General features: G+C 39.2%; 1 protein-coding gene across 6 annotated transcripts in view; it reads right to left on the bottom strand.

Annotated features, from left to right (window-relative positions):
- Positions 1 to 18,084, bottom strand: part of EFL1 (elongation factor like GTPase 1) — a 124,399-nt gene that overhangs the window by 71,298 nt on the left and 35,017 nt on the right. For all 6 annotated transcript variants that reach the window (XR_009051273.1, XM_057721353.1, XM_057721356.1 and 3 more), the window contains 3 exons: positions 14,037 to 14,188; positions 13,629 to 13,795; positions 8,734 to 8,872 (listed from right to left, as the gene is read on the bottom strand). Coding sequence is in view for 5 of the 6 variants with exons in the window: in XM_057721353.1 (XP_057577336.1) it covers positions 8,734 to 8,872; positions 13,629 to 13,795; positions 14,037 to 14,188 (458 nt within the window). In the remaining variant the exon portion in view is untranslated. The remainder of the gene's footprint in view (positions 1 to 8,733; positions 8,873 to 13,628; positions 13,796 to 14,036; positions 14,189 to 18,084) is intronic.

Below are 18,084 nucleotides of genomic sequence, written 5' to 3'. Positions count from 1 at the left end.
CCTTTGCTTTGTTCATAACCACCTGCTCTTTCCTGATTCCTGTATCTGACATTTGACCTGTTAGTGTCTTATCAGTTTAGCTAAATTCCAGGCTCTGGCCCCCTGGCCTCCCTGGGGTTGGCATGATAATTATGCTGATAATTATTCAACTCACAAGTATGTTTCCAAATTCACCTGAAATGGAATATGACCTGTAGTACATTTACTATTATGTGTAAGTTCTAAATACAACTGTTCACTTTTTCAACTACTGTATCTGAAATAGGCTTGGTAGGGCCAAAAACAAATGGAAATGAGGAAACTGCAACAAGCCTATGAGCTGAGTTTATGTGAGGCGGCTCAATGACAGGTGAGCCTGCCCCTTCCAAACAGGTCTCAGTGGTACTGCCTCCAAGTTTACACGGGGCAGCTCCAAAATGTCTAAGAATAGCCTGGAGTCCGTCCCTGACTGGCACTCAACTCAGGCCAATCTTAATATTTTCAATACTCACTACACTTCCCACTTCCACTTCTTCCCAATGCCTCACTGCAATACCATTTAGTCACGGTACAATCCGATGAACTGCTAGTAAATGCTCACTGTAGTTTCTCCATGTATTATCACATACTTGAAAACCTTATTCCCTCCCAAACCTTCCTTGCTCTCACCAGACGACCATGTTTTTTCACACTGTTGAGTTGGGAGAGGTTATATTCTATATAACACTAATCATTTGAACATTTCACTCCATCCTTCATCTCTCCCCTTTCACTATCTCTTTTTCACTCCAAAAAACAACTATTACCAAACTATTACACACACTTACAACACACCTTCCCTCTATTTTTGCCTTGACCCAACCACTCCTTCAAACAATTTATCCATGTCACGCCTTTCTTTAAAAAAACTTCTGCAAAAACTGTTTCAATTATCTCTTCCTTGATTTCCTCTGACAAGCTGATCTCTCTTTTATAAGTGCCATTTAAGAGTAAAAGAGGAATATAGTATTTGGAGACAGAGGGGAAAAAAATTCCTATCACATAATCATTTGTTCTCATATGTCTAGAGTGGCAATAAGATTATTAATAGTCAATTCTTAGGTTATGAAGCTGTATTAGTCTATCTATTCAAAAGAAGTTACGCAGTTTTAGCCAGCTACTACAGCGAGTGAAAATGAGGATTCAACAGACACGTCTCAAAATGAGGACCCCAGCTATCCCATAACCTGCTCAGCTGCCTTAAGGGCTAAAGGTTCAAGAGCTTGTCGCACTTATTAAGTGCAACTGTAGTACACTGGTTGAAAAGTGTTGAATTAGAGTACACATAAAAATGTAACAATAAAAAGAATACTGCATATAGGGACTTCCTAGGTTGCACAGTGGTTAAGAACTCGCCTGCCAATGCAGGGGGCCCAGGTTCAAGCCCTGCTCCAGGAAGATCACACATGCCACAGAGCAATTAAGCCATGTGCCACAACTATTGAGCCTATGCTCCAGAGCCCGTGAACCACAACTACTGAGCCCATGTGCCTAGAACCCATGCTCTGGAACAAGAGAAGGCTCCACATTGAGAAGCCTGAGCACTGCAACAAAGAGTAGCCCCCGCTCTCCACAACTAGAGAAAGCCTGTGTGCAGCAATGAAGACCCAATGGAGCCAATAAACCAATTAAATAAATAAATTTATATAAAAAACACTGCACATAAAACTAAAGAAGACCAACCAAAGTTATAAGAAAGATTCAGGCTGAAAAAAAGAAAAAACATGAACCAACTCTTCTAAATAAAAAAAAAAAGGGACAACAACAATTGCTAACATTATCAAATCACAACCTGACAACCAACCAAGTATAGTTGCTTTCGTGGTGTTAATCAAATTTCTTAAGAGCCAGAAAATTCCTGTGTTGTTTAAACTGTTCTGCAAAACAAGAAACAATGAAAATATCCCCTAATTTATTTCTTCATGCAGCAAGTATAAAGCTGATACCTAAACTCCACAAATATAAAATATACAAAAAACTAAAGGTCAGGTGAACTTACAAATACTATAAACACTTTACAGAAAAAACTACCAACCAATTGAATTCACTGCTCTGTTAACATACTGAAATACACTCATCAAATAGCTTATTCCAGGAATACAAAACTGGTTTGATATTAGGAAATGTGTTAATGTGATTTACAATATAAGTGGGTCAAAAGAGAAAACTATGTATCACCTGAAAGGTGTGAAAAACACCACTCGATGAATCTCAACATCTCTCCACATTTTAAACATTAATCTAGTAAACAGAAATGGGAGGATACTTTATGTTCATCATAAAGACTATCCAGATCAAATCTCGTGGAAACACTAAAATGTTTACAGGAATTCCTATACTATAAAAGGAATAAGACACCACTATTGCACCACTTTTTAACACTGTTCTAAGAGTTATAGCAATGCACTTAAAGAGGAAAAGCTATAAATATTGTGAGAACAGAATATCTCTAAGAGAAAAATATAGATTAAAAAACAGTATAGAAAGTGTTATTTTTTTGTATTAAAAATATGTATACTACAGAACTGTACACTTAAAAATGGTTAAGAAGGTAAATTTTGTGTTTAGCACAATTTAAAAAATATACGTACACATATACAGATAAAAAAAGACTGGTGGTTGTCCCCATGGTAACAAATAATTCTTATTTAACTTCTCTGCACTTTTCAAACAGATCTCTACTATGACCCACATTATACTGAAAACTATTTAAAAAGAACTTTAAAAAAATCATAATCCTTGGAATTCACATATAAGCCTTACGACCTCAAAATAAAAAAGACAAACTTATATAGTGAAGGAATAAAGAAAACAGAAACACAGAATTGACCATGAGAAAGACAGTCTACCAGACTGAAAGAATCAAACATTTTATGTTCCCTGTCAAGATGATTTACAAGTGAACTATTTCAAAACTTTCAAAGAAAAGATGATTATCATATTCTATAGAATATGATAGAATAGAATAACACTGTCCAAAATGATAGCCACTAGCAACATGTGGTTACTGAGCATCTGAAATGTGACCAGTGCATCTGATAAACTTTTTTTTAATATTATCTGATTCTAATATATTTAAAATTAAATAATGGCATATGGCTAATGGCTACCAATTGGACAGTACAGCTCTAGAGGGAAGGCAAGATGGAAGCTTTCCATTTTTGAATTACCATGACACCAAGAAAATGATGACAATTTTATTCATAGTACAAGAAAAGTCTGGATGAAATACTAGAAAACTGAATCTAACAGTGTATAAAGAAAGTGTGGAACGTTCAAATACTGCTTTTTTCTAGAAACACAAGGACATCTTACTAATCAGGAAAAAATTAAACTGTAATTTATGACACCGATTACATGAAGGAGAAAAGCTGTATAACCCTGTCTTCCGATGCTGAGAATGCATCAATAAAAATTAAGTATCTACTTCTGATTTTGAAAAAACCCCAAACCTTCCCAGCATGTTTAAGAGAGATGAATCAATAGGCATCAGCAAACCTGAAACTAAAATACAAGGAATGTTTTCATTAATGTCAGGAAGGAACAAGAGAGAACAGCAGCTACAACTATTATTATTTATCATAATTTTATAGGCAATATACAAATAAAAGTAATAAGGCACGTAACTATTAGGAAAGTGGAGGAAAAATTCATTACCATCTGTGAAATAAAAGTATTAAAATCAGTTGAAACTATTAATACTAAGAAATGACTAGTAAGGCTGCTGGTTATTTACTGATTAAAATAGACTCTTTTCAAGTGGAAATGTTCATAATAATGTATATTTAAAAGAAATTCACTAGTAAGTGAATTTAAAGTATTACAAAAGTACTACAAAGCCTTAAGAGTCACAAACTGTTGAGCTTTGCCTTGAAATAATCAAATCAAATCTGCTAGTAAAACCCTTCAAAGGCTTCTGACTCTTTAGTCACCACACATGACTAAGGACATACACACGCACACACACACACACACACACACACACAAACTTCCTCTCTCTCTCTCTCTGCATTCAATCCACACTGATTTCCTATCAACTCAGCAACCAACCATGGCAAAACTAAAACCATTTCAGAAAAAGGCTAATTAATATTTATTATTTTCTTCATGTTGTAAAAAGAGGAATATCATACTTTCTCTTAGAATATGTCCCTAAAATTTTAAAGATTTAACCATATGCAAGAGATCTAAAAGTGTATAAGAAAAGGCTAAAGATCTGGAGTCCTAATTCAATTTCCCCTCACATTTTAATAGGAACCTGTTGCAAACATTTATTTTTAGAGATACTCTCAGTAGAGAACTGAACAAAAGACTATTGTGTGTTCAACACGGTAAGGTCTCTCTGGTCCCATCTACACCAACTTTTCAAACATCAGGTTGGAGTCAAATGATTTTAAACCTTAAATTGACTACTTTCAGACCATAAAATCTAACCACACTTATCAGTCGGTGTAAGTAGTCCAAGTGAGTTATAGCCGAGTTCAAATGTGAAATCTGCATTTTTTCAAGCACCAATGAAAGAACTTTCCTTTAGACTTTGACTATATACACTAACTTGTTCAAGAATGCCATATAATGTTTTCATTTCCTTCTCCAACAAAAATTTTCATTCGCAGCTGAAAAAGCTGACTCGGTATCATTTCTGATGAAAAGCATATGGGTATTAGTCTACTATTTTCTTATTAAAATAAGAATTGCAACTTTTTCCCTAAGAAGAGTAAAAAAAGATGACGTTTACACACTTGCCTGATGATTATAAACATCACTACATCTTAATCTATAATATCTGTCCTGCTAGAGGCCTGCTAAAATACGAAAGGAAACAAGAAATTATCTGTGATTAGTGGTGTGGTCATCTTAAAACATACCCACAAATTCTTTGACATATCTCCCATCAAAGGTGGAATTAGTTCCCTCCCTTGGAATATGGGCCAGTCTTAGTGACTCTCACTTTCCAATAAAGAGACTGTGGCAGAAATGAGGCCGAAGGCTTTAGAGGCTGGGTCATAAAATTTGATACAGCTTCCTCCTGGCTCTGTCTATCGGGATGCCCACCTGCAGAACCCAATCATCACGCTGTGTGAGGAGCCATATGGAAAGGCCACAGGTTCCAGCCTCAGTTCCACTTCCAGACAAGGTCCCAGCTGACAACTAGCATCAACCACCAGACGTGTGAGTGAAAAGAGCCTTCACATAATTCTGGCGCCCAGGCTTTGAGCACTTCAACTGACATCACATGGAATGGAGACAAGCTGTCCCACCAAACTATATCCAAATTGCAGATCCATGAAAAATTTACAAGTGCCTTTGTTTTAAGTCACTAGGCTTTGGGTGATTTATTATGCAGCAACAGATAACTGGATCATGTAGATTAATTCAACTACATTCAGCCTCTCAACTTACTCTTTCCATTCACCCCCCCTTGCCCATCCCCCACCACAGGAAGACAAACCTGTTTTAAGCAAACAGCTACAACAACTATGCTGACATACCTGGTCTCAGTCAACTCATCCTAGACACTGACAGATAGAATCCCAGCATTTATTACCCTGGTGGCAGTTAGCTTTCTCTTGTTCTGTTTGCTTCTCACCTCTTAATACAGCATAATTCTTGGCCTTCTCCTCTGTCCTCCTTAAACTTACTCCTAGCTTTTGAAAGGTTGTTTTTATTAAACACCTGGCTTATGAAACTGCTACTACTGCTACATATGATGTAGTTTTTTAATCAAAGAACAAGTGAAATTTGCCTTACAAAAGGTAATTCTGACTCTCAGGCTGGTAACTAGTTCAAGATGTTCTGATAGGGTTCTAAAACCAAGCAAGCAACCATGTCAAAAATTTACTGTTCCTTCTAAGGAATACTAGGAAGGGAAATATCCTAATAACTAAAATAAGATTTTTCTCTAAAAAACACAAGCCTAAAAAAGTTAAAGCTGGAGGGAACCTTGGAGATAATCTAGTTTAGGACTTGTTTCAACCAATGGTATATACCGACACAGGCCAGGGAAGATTTTTATGACAAGAATTTTTATCTCACTCTATTCTCACTGAAACGTCAACCTGCCATAATATAATGGCAATTTTAAACTTGAGTTTTGTTTGTATTTAATTTTTACATTTGTATGCATGTATTTTACAAACAAGACATACGAAATATAATTTTGTTTATATTTTATAACTACAGCAATAAAATGTATCCATACAATGCTATTTAATATTCTGTCCTTAAAGTTAACGATATATGATAAATATAATAAAAGCAGCCCTGGGAGTCCAAAAATAGTCTTCTTAGAAGAAAAAAACAAATTAAAGTAGCTGTTCTATTTTTACTATAAGAAATGTTAGTAAAAATTACTCTAGTCCAAATCATAAATCATTTGGGAAAACTGAGGACCAGAAAGGTTATACGATTGGCCTGAGGCTATGTAACTAGTTAGTGGCAAAACTATGGCCAGATTTTTGGTATACTCATGTTTTCTACTCAGGCATGGGGTTTGATTAGATTTGGATTAACAGAAGGACAACAATTACTGTATGCTTCAATTCAGAAGGTAAGTCAAAGTGGTTGGCTGGATTCCAACCCCTTCAATGTTATTTTTATGATCATTCTGGCAGACTATCTTCCTCCTTAATGTAAAGAAACAGAACCTTAACGAAGGAGCCTCAGGCAACACCCGGCAAATGTGGAGGAAATGTGGCTGATAGTGTGGACTGGCTATTCAAAAGCCATTCACAACCCCAATATGACTTGCCTTAATTGTAGCAACTGTAAGGGACTTGATCCTTGGCCTCCACTGCAGCTAGGAGTGATCACAAGACAAAATTACAAAGAAATGAAGATATATACATTAGTCACTAAGAGGGCATTTCTTTCCAAATAAAAACATCGGTGCTACGAGAAGGTCTTTGGCCTTCGTGACCTCTTCCTGCCAGGAATGTTGATGAGACTCCTGGAGATACAGGCGCCATCTCAGTTCCATGGGGGCAAAAGCCACGTGATGAGGATTGCAAACAGGCGAAACGAAGGAACCTGCCTCCCTGATGACACAGAAGAGCTATCCCACCAGCCCTCAACTGTCTGTCCTCTATCCTAAACTTCCTACTGAGTAAAGTTTAAGACTATGCAGTTGGTTTTTTGATTACCTGCAGCTCAATATAACCCTAATTCTTATACGAAATAAATCTGGCTTTTCTGCTTAATTCATTTGTCCTAAAGTTGTGTGTCCAACTGTCATATTTTTTTATAACTGAATTCGGCAAACAAATGTTTAATCACCTTTACCATCACCACAGCTCCTACCACCACCCCAAAATATTTTAAAAGAGAATGAGGCATATCTCTTTTCTCCAGGACGAAGAAAGTTTTAACTTGTAGTAGGCCTCCTGTAGCAGATGGCAGAGTTAAGGCTGCCTTAGGAGGCAGGTGAGAGAGATGGCTTCCCTACTGATAACCCAGCTGACCTTAGTCCTGAACAGCATATGGAAATCGAGAAGCAGAAAGAAAGAAATCAGAACTATTGCATGTCAAGATCCTAACCTCTATTGGGGAAAGATTACAAACAATGAGCCTTAATTGGAGGGGATATTACAAAAACCATTCACTCAACCCTTCAGTCAATACCTTTTCTTTCACTTAAACATTGTTTAGAGACCTTCCACCTCACCTTCCATTCAAGAAACAAAATTAATTGAATCAAAGAAATACAGTAATCCCCAGAAAGGCTTATAAACAAAATAGGGTGTTTTCCATTCACCTTCCCATGTCCCTCCTGATAAAATATTCTGCTGGCTATGGAAGCTCGTAAAGTTATATGAATTGTTAAGGTTCAATAGAATTTTCCAACGGGGTGAAAAGAAATGGGTGACACTGATGAGAAGCTAGGAATTTTACTAATCTCATGCCCCCCCCCCCCCCCCCAAAAAAGGATGAAAAAATTTTTAAAAGAATGTATTTCTGTGAGGGAGCATCAAAATGCTTTGGCATATTTCTCAGACTAAAGCAGACAAAACAAAATCCAGCTGTTCTGGACCAGTAGTCTAGATCATTTCTCCAAAACATAAAGAGAATCCCCAGCCCAAGCAACCACCCAATAATAGCTGACAGGGACCCTAAGGATTCAGAATGCAATGCAGCATTCCATAGCACACTCAGGTTCCTGTGATGATCCAAGGGAAATTCCTTAAGCTGAGTCTTTAGGGTTGCACTAAGGAGCTTAAAAAGTGAATTCCACACACAAAGAGCAGAAACCAAGCAAGCAATAAACATTATGGAAATGAGGAACAATACTTATGGACAGAAAATATAAAGCAACATTCAATGGGTACAAAATACTGGAAGAAAATAGACCTTTACATAGAATAGTTTCCAATAATTCAGAACCAAAAGCGCCTTATTCATCTAGACTGACTTCAACGTGAGCAGGAATTCTCCTTCTTGCTCCCAAACAAATGGAACCTCAGCTTAGGATAGAGCATTCACAGATTACCTGCGCAGTACTTTTTTTAAAAAACAGAACTACCATAATTTACAGCAAGTTCTTGCCGTACACGCTAATTACTCAAATGCACTAAGTTAAAGCCTAAGGACACCAGAGAAAAATAAACAAATCAAAAACAAGCTCAAAGTCATTTCCTTCCAAGGTTTCACTTAGTTTGTGTGATAGGTTAGGTAATCTCTCAGAATGGGGTACAGATATAATAAGCAGCACCATCCTACCCAGCACATTTCCTGGAGGTACCTCCTCTAGATCTTCCAGTTCCCTTCCCATCAGAAGATAGAGGTTTTCCAGAGTACAGCATGCCATGTGGGGGACCGGGGGAAGATCATCTAATGGAGCTGAGAAGCCTAATGGCACCTGGGCAAAAAATAAATAAATAAATCACAGAAGATAAATTAGGAGGCATCAAATGAAAACATTACTTAATACCTACAAAGTTACTTTTATTCAAAAATAAGATACAGTGCAGTCACATTTCATGTAAACCTGAAACATGCAAATCTAAAATGGCATGATACAAAAATAAGTCACAGTTGATGAATAAATTCTGAAATAGTGAAACCTCTCAAATACTCAAAAACTGTCAAGAATTCCACATAATCATAAGCTTTATGGCTAAGTAATATAAATTCTGTTGTAACCTGGTAGCACCACATTAACTAACAAACAAAAATCCCCATAGCCCTTTGCTAGTATTTACATGAACCATGTCATACACTAGTTCTGGGGACCACTATGCTATTATCTCAACACTCATTATCACTATTATCACTTAAAACTGTAATAATACTATAATGTCATGTCAATTATAATCTTATTATAATGTCCTTTAAGCATTCAACAAGGGCTGGCGCCAGTGCTGCGTAACACATGAAAATGAATAACTTTGGAAGAGTAGTTAGATGTAATACAAATGCCATGCAATGGCCCAACAACTGCTATCGATATTAAATGCTACACTGTTCACCTAGAAGAGAGCATGCTGTGAAATATTAGTGACTCTGATGAGAAGACACAGCACACACACACAACTTCCCCTACATCATATTTACTCTTATGGAGATATCGTCTCAAATTATTCAAGATATTGTCTTGAATTATTCAGTGATCTCCATATAAATGCAAAGCATTTCAACCTGAGACCCTGAAAGCATTTCAACCAAGGAACCAACTTATCTGTGGTACCCATAGGTCCAAGGCACTGTGCCAGTGGTGTAAAGAGAAAAAACTGTCCAAGGACATAACAAATACAAAGATAATTATCATTGCAAACCTAGAGTAAGTGACCAAAAAGCAGTACAGGCAAGTAAATTCATAATATCTCAGAGGAGCTCGAAGCTATTGTGTTAGGGTAGACTTGGAAACTTCATGAAAATGACGACCTTTCAGGCACATACTACATTGAAATGTACATGTTCTGATTCAGTGACAACTCTATAGGGTAGCTCTAAAGATAGGGTGGAAGAAATTTAAAATATAAGGATCAAATTGGCAGAAACAGAATTATGCACAGACAGTACGATCATTCACTTAAAACAAGCTACACATAAATTATAATTAGTAAGACAATTCAACAAGATGGTCTGACACAGATCAATACACAAAAGTTAATTATTACAATGACTGTATGTCTATAGATCAGAATAGAATATATATATTTTAAAAAAGTAACTTTTTAGAATACCAACAAAATATAAGAGAGCCAGAAATAAGTAACAAAAGTGATTAAAGACTTTTATGGAGAAAACGATAAATATTTAATGAAAAACATTTTAAATGACCTAAATAAATGAAGAGCTATACCTATTACATTCATGAATAGAAACATTCAGTATTGCAAAATGCTGACTCGTGCCATACATGTACTGATTTAAATCAATACCAATCAAAGTCTCCATGGGGCTTTTCAACCTGCATTACATCTAACTACTGTAAACTTTATAGAGAAGAGTAGAGAGTTAGGAATAAACAAGATACAAGGGAAAACAAGGTAAAGAAGTCTGGCCTTTTAGATGTCAAACATGTAGAAAAGAAGACAACAGTGAACAGACAGTGACAGACAAACAGAAAAAGTGACATCTGACAGTCCAGAAACAGACCAACGTACGTGTGAAATTTGATTTATTACAGAACTGACAAAGCAGATTAGTGGGTAAAGACAGGATTATTCAATTAATGATGTTAGAACAACTGGTTATTTGTATGGGGACAAAAACGAAATTGGATCCCTTCTTCATAATACCATATATAATACAAACATTGACTTAAACATTTAAACATGAAAGGCAAAATATTAAACTTTAGAAGAAAACACAACATTTTGTGTCTTCAGTGCAGTCATAATTTTAATTTTCTTAAACAAAATACAAAAAATAAAACCCATAATGGGAAAGACTGATGAGTGCAATTACATTAAAATTAAGAACTACTGTCCATTAAAAGGCACTAAATAAGAAGTGTGACAAGTCCCAAAGTGAAGAAGGAATTTGCAAAACTTAAAACTGACAAGGAATAGGTATCCAGAATACACAAAAGAATATATAAAAATAATATCCAAAATATATAAAAACCAATATTAACAACTATATACTGTACAACAGAAAATTATGCAAATGACCCAGAGAGGTATCCTCACAGAAGACATGAATGAACAAGAAACATATGAAGAGTAATAAGGAAAATGTAAGTTAAAACCATAAAAAAACACCATATCACACCCATCTGATTCACAAAAATTAAAAGCCTGACAATGCCAAATTCTGGTTAGGATGTGGAATAACCGGCACTGTTAAACAATGCTGCTGGGAGTATAGGTCAGAGCTACTTTGGAAGACAATTCGGAATTATCCAGTTAAGCTGAAGATATACACAGGCAATTGCACAATGGGCATATTACCTAGAATTTTTGGCAAATGTGCACAAGGAAGTATGTACAAAAATATTCAATCTAGCAGTTTAGACTAGCACAAAATGAAAGCAGCCCAAATACACACTGACAGGAAACTGGATGAATAAGAATTTCTATAATGAAACACTAAGCAGCAGTGAACAACGAATGAACTACAGGAACATAAATTTACCTCACAATGTTAAGTTAAAAAGCAAAGTGTTGAAGAGTAACTACAGTAAGATTCCATTTAAACAAAGTACACAAACAGTATATTCTTTAGTAATGCACACACAGGTTGTAAAACTACAGAGGATATAGCAAGAGAAGGATGGAGCAGACAGACTAAAGGTGGTTCCCCTATGATCCCTGCTTCCGGGGGTTCACCCCCTTGTGCAATCCCTCCTCCAGTGTGAGTGGGGCCTGTGACTTGCTTCTCACCAAGGGAATATGGCAGAGGTGATGGGGTGTCACTCCTATGATGACATCATGTCATATAAGACTCTGTCTTGCTAGTAAATTCACTGTACAGTCTCCTCTCTGGCCTGATGAAGTAAGCAGCCAGGCTGGGAGAGTCCACATGACAGGAACTGCAGGCAGCCTCCAGGAGCTGATGGCACCCAGAAGAATCTGGGGCCCTCAGTCCCATAAGTACAAGGATGTGAATTCTGCCAACAACCTAAGGAAGCCTGGAAGCAGTTTCTTCCCCAGTTGAGCCTCCAGATGGGAATACAACTCAGTCAACATTCTCACTGCAGCTTTGTGAGAACCTAAGCAGGACTAGCTAAGCGTGCTCAGATTCCTAACCCACAGAAACTGTGAGATGAGAAAATATGTATTGTCTTCAGCTGCCAAATTTGTGGTCATCTGTAATATGCAGCAATAGAAAAAATAATACAAAGGATAAACACAAAATTCAAAGTAGTAGGGTTATGTCTGAAATATTTCACTTTTTTTAAGTAGTTGAAATTAGGTTTTATGGGGCTCCAATTACTGAAATAAGGAGTCATTTGTGCTGTCAATTCATTTTATCACTCCTACTTTAGTCATCTGACACATAAGCAGTTGATTTCAATCTTGAGCCCCACAAGAACAAAGATACATTACACACAGAAGATAAACTGGAGTGCCCATGGAATTTCTAACGCCCAAAAAACCAGTGTTTCGCTAAATAACAATTTCTTACTCCTGTTGACAGTTTACAGAGTAAAAAAAGGAAAAAAAAATTAACCAAGACTTAACCCTTCCTCATAAATAACAAACTATCAATTATGTGTAAACCAAGATGGTAAGATCATCATAAATGGGGTTCTATACATGCCATTACAGCATTTTCACCCTCCTGTGAAAGCTAACCCTATACAAACCAACTGCTGTGCTCCTTGCTAAATCCGAACACGTCACAGACACCACTCAGCACTGCCATGTCCAAGGATCAGACTGCGAAAACTGATGGCATAAGCATTCAAGGCGAGGCAAAATTGATGGCATGGGCTTCCTTCAACTGCTGTCTCCCTCTCTCTCACTCAAAGCAGCTTCCCTGGTTTGCCTACAAGGAGTGGAGCGTGTGCTTCTCTGCTCACAATACTGCACACCTCAGAAGCTCGTAACTTACTGCCTCTTGCTGATCCTGACTGGCTCCCTGGACCTCTGGCATTCATCCTATGACCCTCATCATTTATTTACTAAATATACACCTTGCTTATGTCGAAAAATGTTCTGAGACAGCTCTAGCTCGTGGTTTCTTACTTGCCCTTTGGCTCAGACATATTTAGATGCTGGCTGTTCACTGACTTTCAGACCCTCCTGATCAATGTCTGGCATCTGCCTGCCAAGAAACTGTTGCCTATCACCTGCTCACTGCCCATGCCTTCGGCCTGTGCCACCTAGTTTTTGGATCTTTATATTTCTTGAACATGTGCCATTGCCCTGGCTCCAGCATGACATCTGTTCTTACCAGCTTCCTTGAGTAGAAAAGCCTTATGATTAACTAAATAAGGTTTGAAAACTTGGTTATACAGCGGTTTAATTTCCTAAATGCCACTAAGCGAGACAGGTTTACCAAATGTTGCCTTAGTGACACAAGAGGAAGTATATGGATTCACCCGAATGTGCCTTTCTAGAGACAAAATAAGTCTACCAACACGGTAATCACCAATCTCAACCAATCTGACAAGGTACCAGAACCCTGAAACAATATACTAATGTTTTACTTCCAATTCTTACCCGCTGTAAAAACTCAAGAGGACTGTATTTGGGCCCCAAGACAAAAATTTTCTTTCCTCTTCGAGCCACACCACTGAACACTCGAGCAAATGCAATAAAAGACTCTTGGTCGTTTCCTTCCTGGGGTGCAGGTTTAGGGGTCTCACTCTCCACCTTGCGCTCATCACCTGCCCGAAGCAAAAGGATAATGAGTGCCAGGAATGCTCTCCCCAATCCAGGAGCTGCTGAGAAACCCAGAGGGAACAGGGAATATGCTATATAAAAGCCCAGTTTCAGCAAGGAAACACCAAGAATCAAAGTATACTGGTAAAAGCTACCTTTAAAGCTAAAAGCCCAAGAGCTAAAGGATGAGTGTCCCAAGTTAAGTAAAAACCCCATCTCACCAAAGTCTATTTAGGAAAGCTATACCTTTTGGCTCTTCTCCCTGTGCATGCGTTTCAAGGGCACTCCCGTCTTGGGTGGGCTCCAAGGGCGCCTGGCCCTGTGTGGCTGCCAACTTCTCTGCATGCCTTTGTCTTGCACGCTCACGCCTCTCAGCAATCTCCTCTTGAGTCAGAGGTCTACAGGATAACAGAGATATGTTAATACCTGGCAACATCATGCACCTCTCAGTCTGTTCAAGCAGAGAAACAGCAAGTATTAATGTGGCTGGAGAGGACGATGGTTGGTCCCCAGTTCCCTCCAGGTGGAGGGTTTCTCCAAATTCTCTGCGTCGCTGCAGCCAAGAGGAGAGAAGGCCTGTCAGGCTTTCTCTGAGAATGCTGGGTTCCAAGCTTATGAACTGACATGCAAGAGCCCATGTCCCCACGCAGAGCCATACACAATAGCTTGGAGCCTTTCTCAGGTACCCGTGTTCCTCCTCGATAAGGCAAAGGACAGGAAAAGGAAGGGAGTGAGTAACAGATACTAGCGCTCAGAACACCCCTGCAGAGAGACAAGCATAAAAATGCAATGAGAAATTGAGGTATTCTCTAGCCCAAGTACAAAAATACATCTTCATGGAGAACTTGGGTCCAAGAGGAAGGGTCAGGTTGAACACTGGCAGTTCAGCAGGATGAAAGGTCAAATGGTGACTATTAGTCATTGTGTTAGACTCAAGTACCACCAGAGAAAAGGCAGCATGTGGGTTTGTCTGCATGTCTGCCGGGGGGTTCGTCTGGGGGGTGGGCCATGTTGCTTGATCCCGTCCCTCTGTGCCTGCCTCCACTGCTGTCCCCCATTTTGGTATTATAACTCCTGCTTCACTCCCTGATCTCTGACTTGACACCTGGCTGATAATCTCCTCTCCCATCCTGCCACTCCCCTGCCCACTTCTCTCTCCGTAAGTACTAGAATCCATCCAGATGGCCATTCTGAGAGTGCACTGTCCACGTACATTCTAAATGGCCACATGCTCTTGGAGATCCTAAAGTCAAGGTGCCCTAAAACCCCTTTTTATTTCATGTGGGCTACCGTGGGAGTGAACGCTTAAGTCACTGACTGTCCACTGCTGTCCTCTTCAGACACCTGCCTGCTAGACAAGACTTCCCAACAGGAATGGACACCAGTTCTACTCCCTTAGCACCTGCCCCTCAAAACTGGGTTCTAGGAGTTGGCCCCTTCTAGTCAGACTCACCCCAATGCAGGTGGCGGGGCTGTGCCGTAAGATACAAAACAATGAGTGATCTCAGGGAGTGGCTTGCTCAACTGTTGTTAGGAATCAAAGCTGCTGGCAGTTTCGCTACAAGAAAGAAGCTCCTCCTTATTGGAAGCTCTAAATGTTAAAGACCTTTCAAGCCTGGGATGAAAGCTGCTTCCTCATAATTTCTAGTCATGGCTCTTGTTCCGTCCTCTCGAGAAACATCCAACAAACCTATTTCCCTCTGCCTTCTTTTCAGTCATCTGCATTCACGTCCTTCCCCTCCCCCTTCTCTTCCTCAGGCTACACACTCCAGCTGCTCCTTCAATCAATCCTTAGACAACTTACAGTGCCTTAGACAACTTACAGTGTTTCTAGACTTTTGCTAAAACCTTTTATAAGAATATCTGAAAAGTATGAATTAAAATATAAATGCAGAATACACTATTATTACCACAAACAGGGTGAAGGAAAAAAACCCTGATGCACTTGTTAGCACATGGAGAGAAATGGTCTCTTCCAACGGGTTTATCACTATGACACAGACACTGTGTTTATCACTCTACGTATATTACAACACATTTATCAAAACAATTAAATGACACAGGTATTATTACTCCTATTTCACAGATGAGAAACTGGAGGCTTAGGAAAGTTACATAACTTGACCCAAAGTCACACAGACAATAGATGACGGAGCTGAAATTCAAATCCAGATCTGACTCCAAACTCTACACTTGTCATCATCAGGCTATGTCTCCCATTCAGAAGGAATTAAAGATGATGAAATCACCATCACATTAAGTAAATGTGGTTTTATTTTAGCTTTAGTTAAGAAAGAAGCATATTTGTTCACATATATTACATCCTCATTCTGCCTGAGCTCAAAACACGATTAGCATTTGTATTCATTAAGTTAGCATCAAATACACAGAGGCTTGCTGTCCATCTACATGTTTATCCATCCATCCAGGTAATGCCTACTATGCGCCAGGCACTGCTGTAAGCACTGGGAGTGGTGGCAGAGCTAAACAGAGCAGACGGAAGAGAAATCAGCAAGGTTTTATATGAAGAAGCCATTGTGTAAACTAGTATTTACTGAGAATAGAGAGGAACTTATTTGCAAGAAAACAGAGCTCTACTAGTCACAGAACATCTGTGGGTGGTGAGTTATCGAGGCTGTAGTTGAGCTAACTGTGGATGACAGTTCTGAGGGGACAGCAGTTAGCAACTGCAGAGATGAAGGAGACTAGAGGTGAGAATGCTCACTGGGGATTCAAATGGCAGATTGGGGAGGTGAACCCGAAGAGAAACAAAATGAGGCAACAACAGAAAATCATCCACCCTCAGGATTCCAAGCTGAATGTTCCTGCTCTGGCCTCTGTGAAGGTGGCCAAGGGGTGGGCTGGGAGAGTGTCAGGGAAAGGGCTGGAAAGCTGTCTGTAGTTGGTACGGTCAGTAACCACACCACCAGGTAGCTGAGATGATGGGAACCAGGGGACCAAGGAATGCGGCTTCTATCTGTAGATCACCTGGTCTCAAGAAGGAAGCCAAAGGAACACAGAGATTCAGGGATTCGGAGGAGAGGAACTGCCTGAAAAACTCCTAGTTGGATGTTACTTAATTGAGAACAGCAAAAGCCAAGGCCCAGAATCTAAAAATGGCGGGTAGGTTGGAAGGCTGCCTGACTAGATTTAGAGGTGGAGGTTAAAAAGCTGCGTAGGATGATGGAGGCCAAATTCCACATAGTGAAGTGGAAGACCGTATGTTTTCAAGCTGGACAGATGTGGATTCAAACACTGTTTTGGCTTCCTTCTAGCTATGTGACCTCAAGCACACTACTTAATCTTTCTAAGGCCTCTTAATCTCCTCACAGGTAAGACTGAAACATTAAATACTTCCATTGCAGAACTGCTGTTAGGTCTAAATGGCAGAATCAATGATGAGGCAGCAATATTATAAGCTTAATAAACTGCAGCCAATTATTAGTGTTATTATCATTATTATTTATAACATAAAAGAATAAGATCTGAGATGCTGCCTGAGGTACCAGGACCTACTTTCTTAGGAGTAATATTTATATTCTTTCTCTCAGGTCACGTGAAAGATTCCTACACAGAATGTCCCCAGAGTAGATGTGGACAGTACAGAAAAGGAGCTTCCATGCTCTTATACTGAGTGAACCTTTTCATTCCAGACACCAAAATCACACTCAAGGAAGGATGGCAAATGGACTGGCAGAGTTAGACACTGGGGCAGAGGAACCAGCTAGAAGGCTGCTGCAATAAATCTCATAAGAAATGATCGGGATGTAATCAATTATACCAGTGGGGAGACGGTGAAGCTGAGAAAGAGAGGAATACACATGACCAACTCATATGATGTAGGGGAGATCCTCCAAGATGCTGGAGACTTGAGACATGAGCTGTCTACACACACACACACACACACACACACACACACACACACACGCGCGCGCGCGTGCGCGCGCCAGCAGAGGTACTCACACAACCAAAAATCTCTACTGAGGCAGAACAAGACAGGCTTAGATTAGAACTGGCCTGATGTTCAGTAAGAGTTAACTGTGTATGGCTACCACTACTCTTACTATTCTTCTTCAAACTGACATGAATTCAGCTTAACAGTCCCAGAGCTGATCTCAACAACTATCTCCTGCAGACGCATCACAAAAAGATAAAGTACTCTACTAGTTTTATGTTCCCACCAGGGCGGCCCCATATGAATTCTGGGCTGAGGAGAGAAAGCATTAGCTGCACCTTCCCACCCACACCCTCACTGCAGCCCCATCAAACCCACACCATTCACCTGGCCCAGCGC

The sequence above is a fragment of the Hippopotamus amphibius genome, chromosome 2 (assembly GCF_030028045.1).
Source record: "Hippopotamus amphibius kiboko isolate mHipAmp2 chromosome 2, mHipAmp2.hap2, whole genome shotgun sequence".
Lineage (NCBI taxonomy): Eukaryota > Metazoa > Chordata > Mammalia > Artiodactyla > Hippopotamidae > Hippopotamus > Hippopotamus amphibius.
Note: the sequence above shows the minus strand (reverse complement) of the source record. Positions and strands in the feature narration are given on the sequence as shown.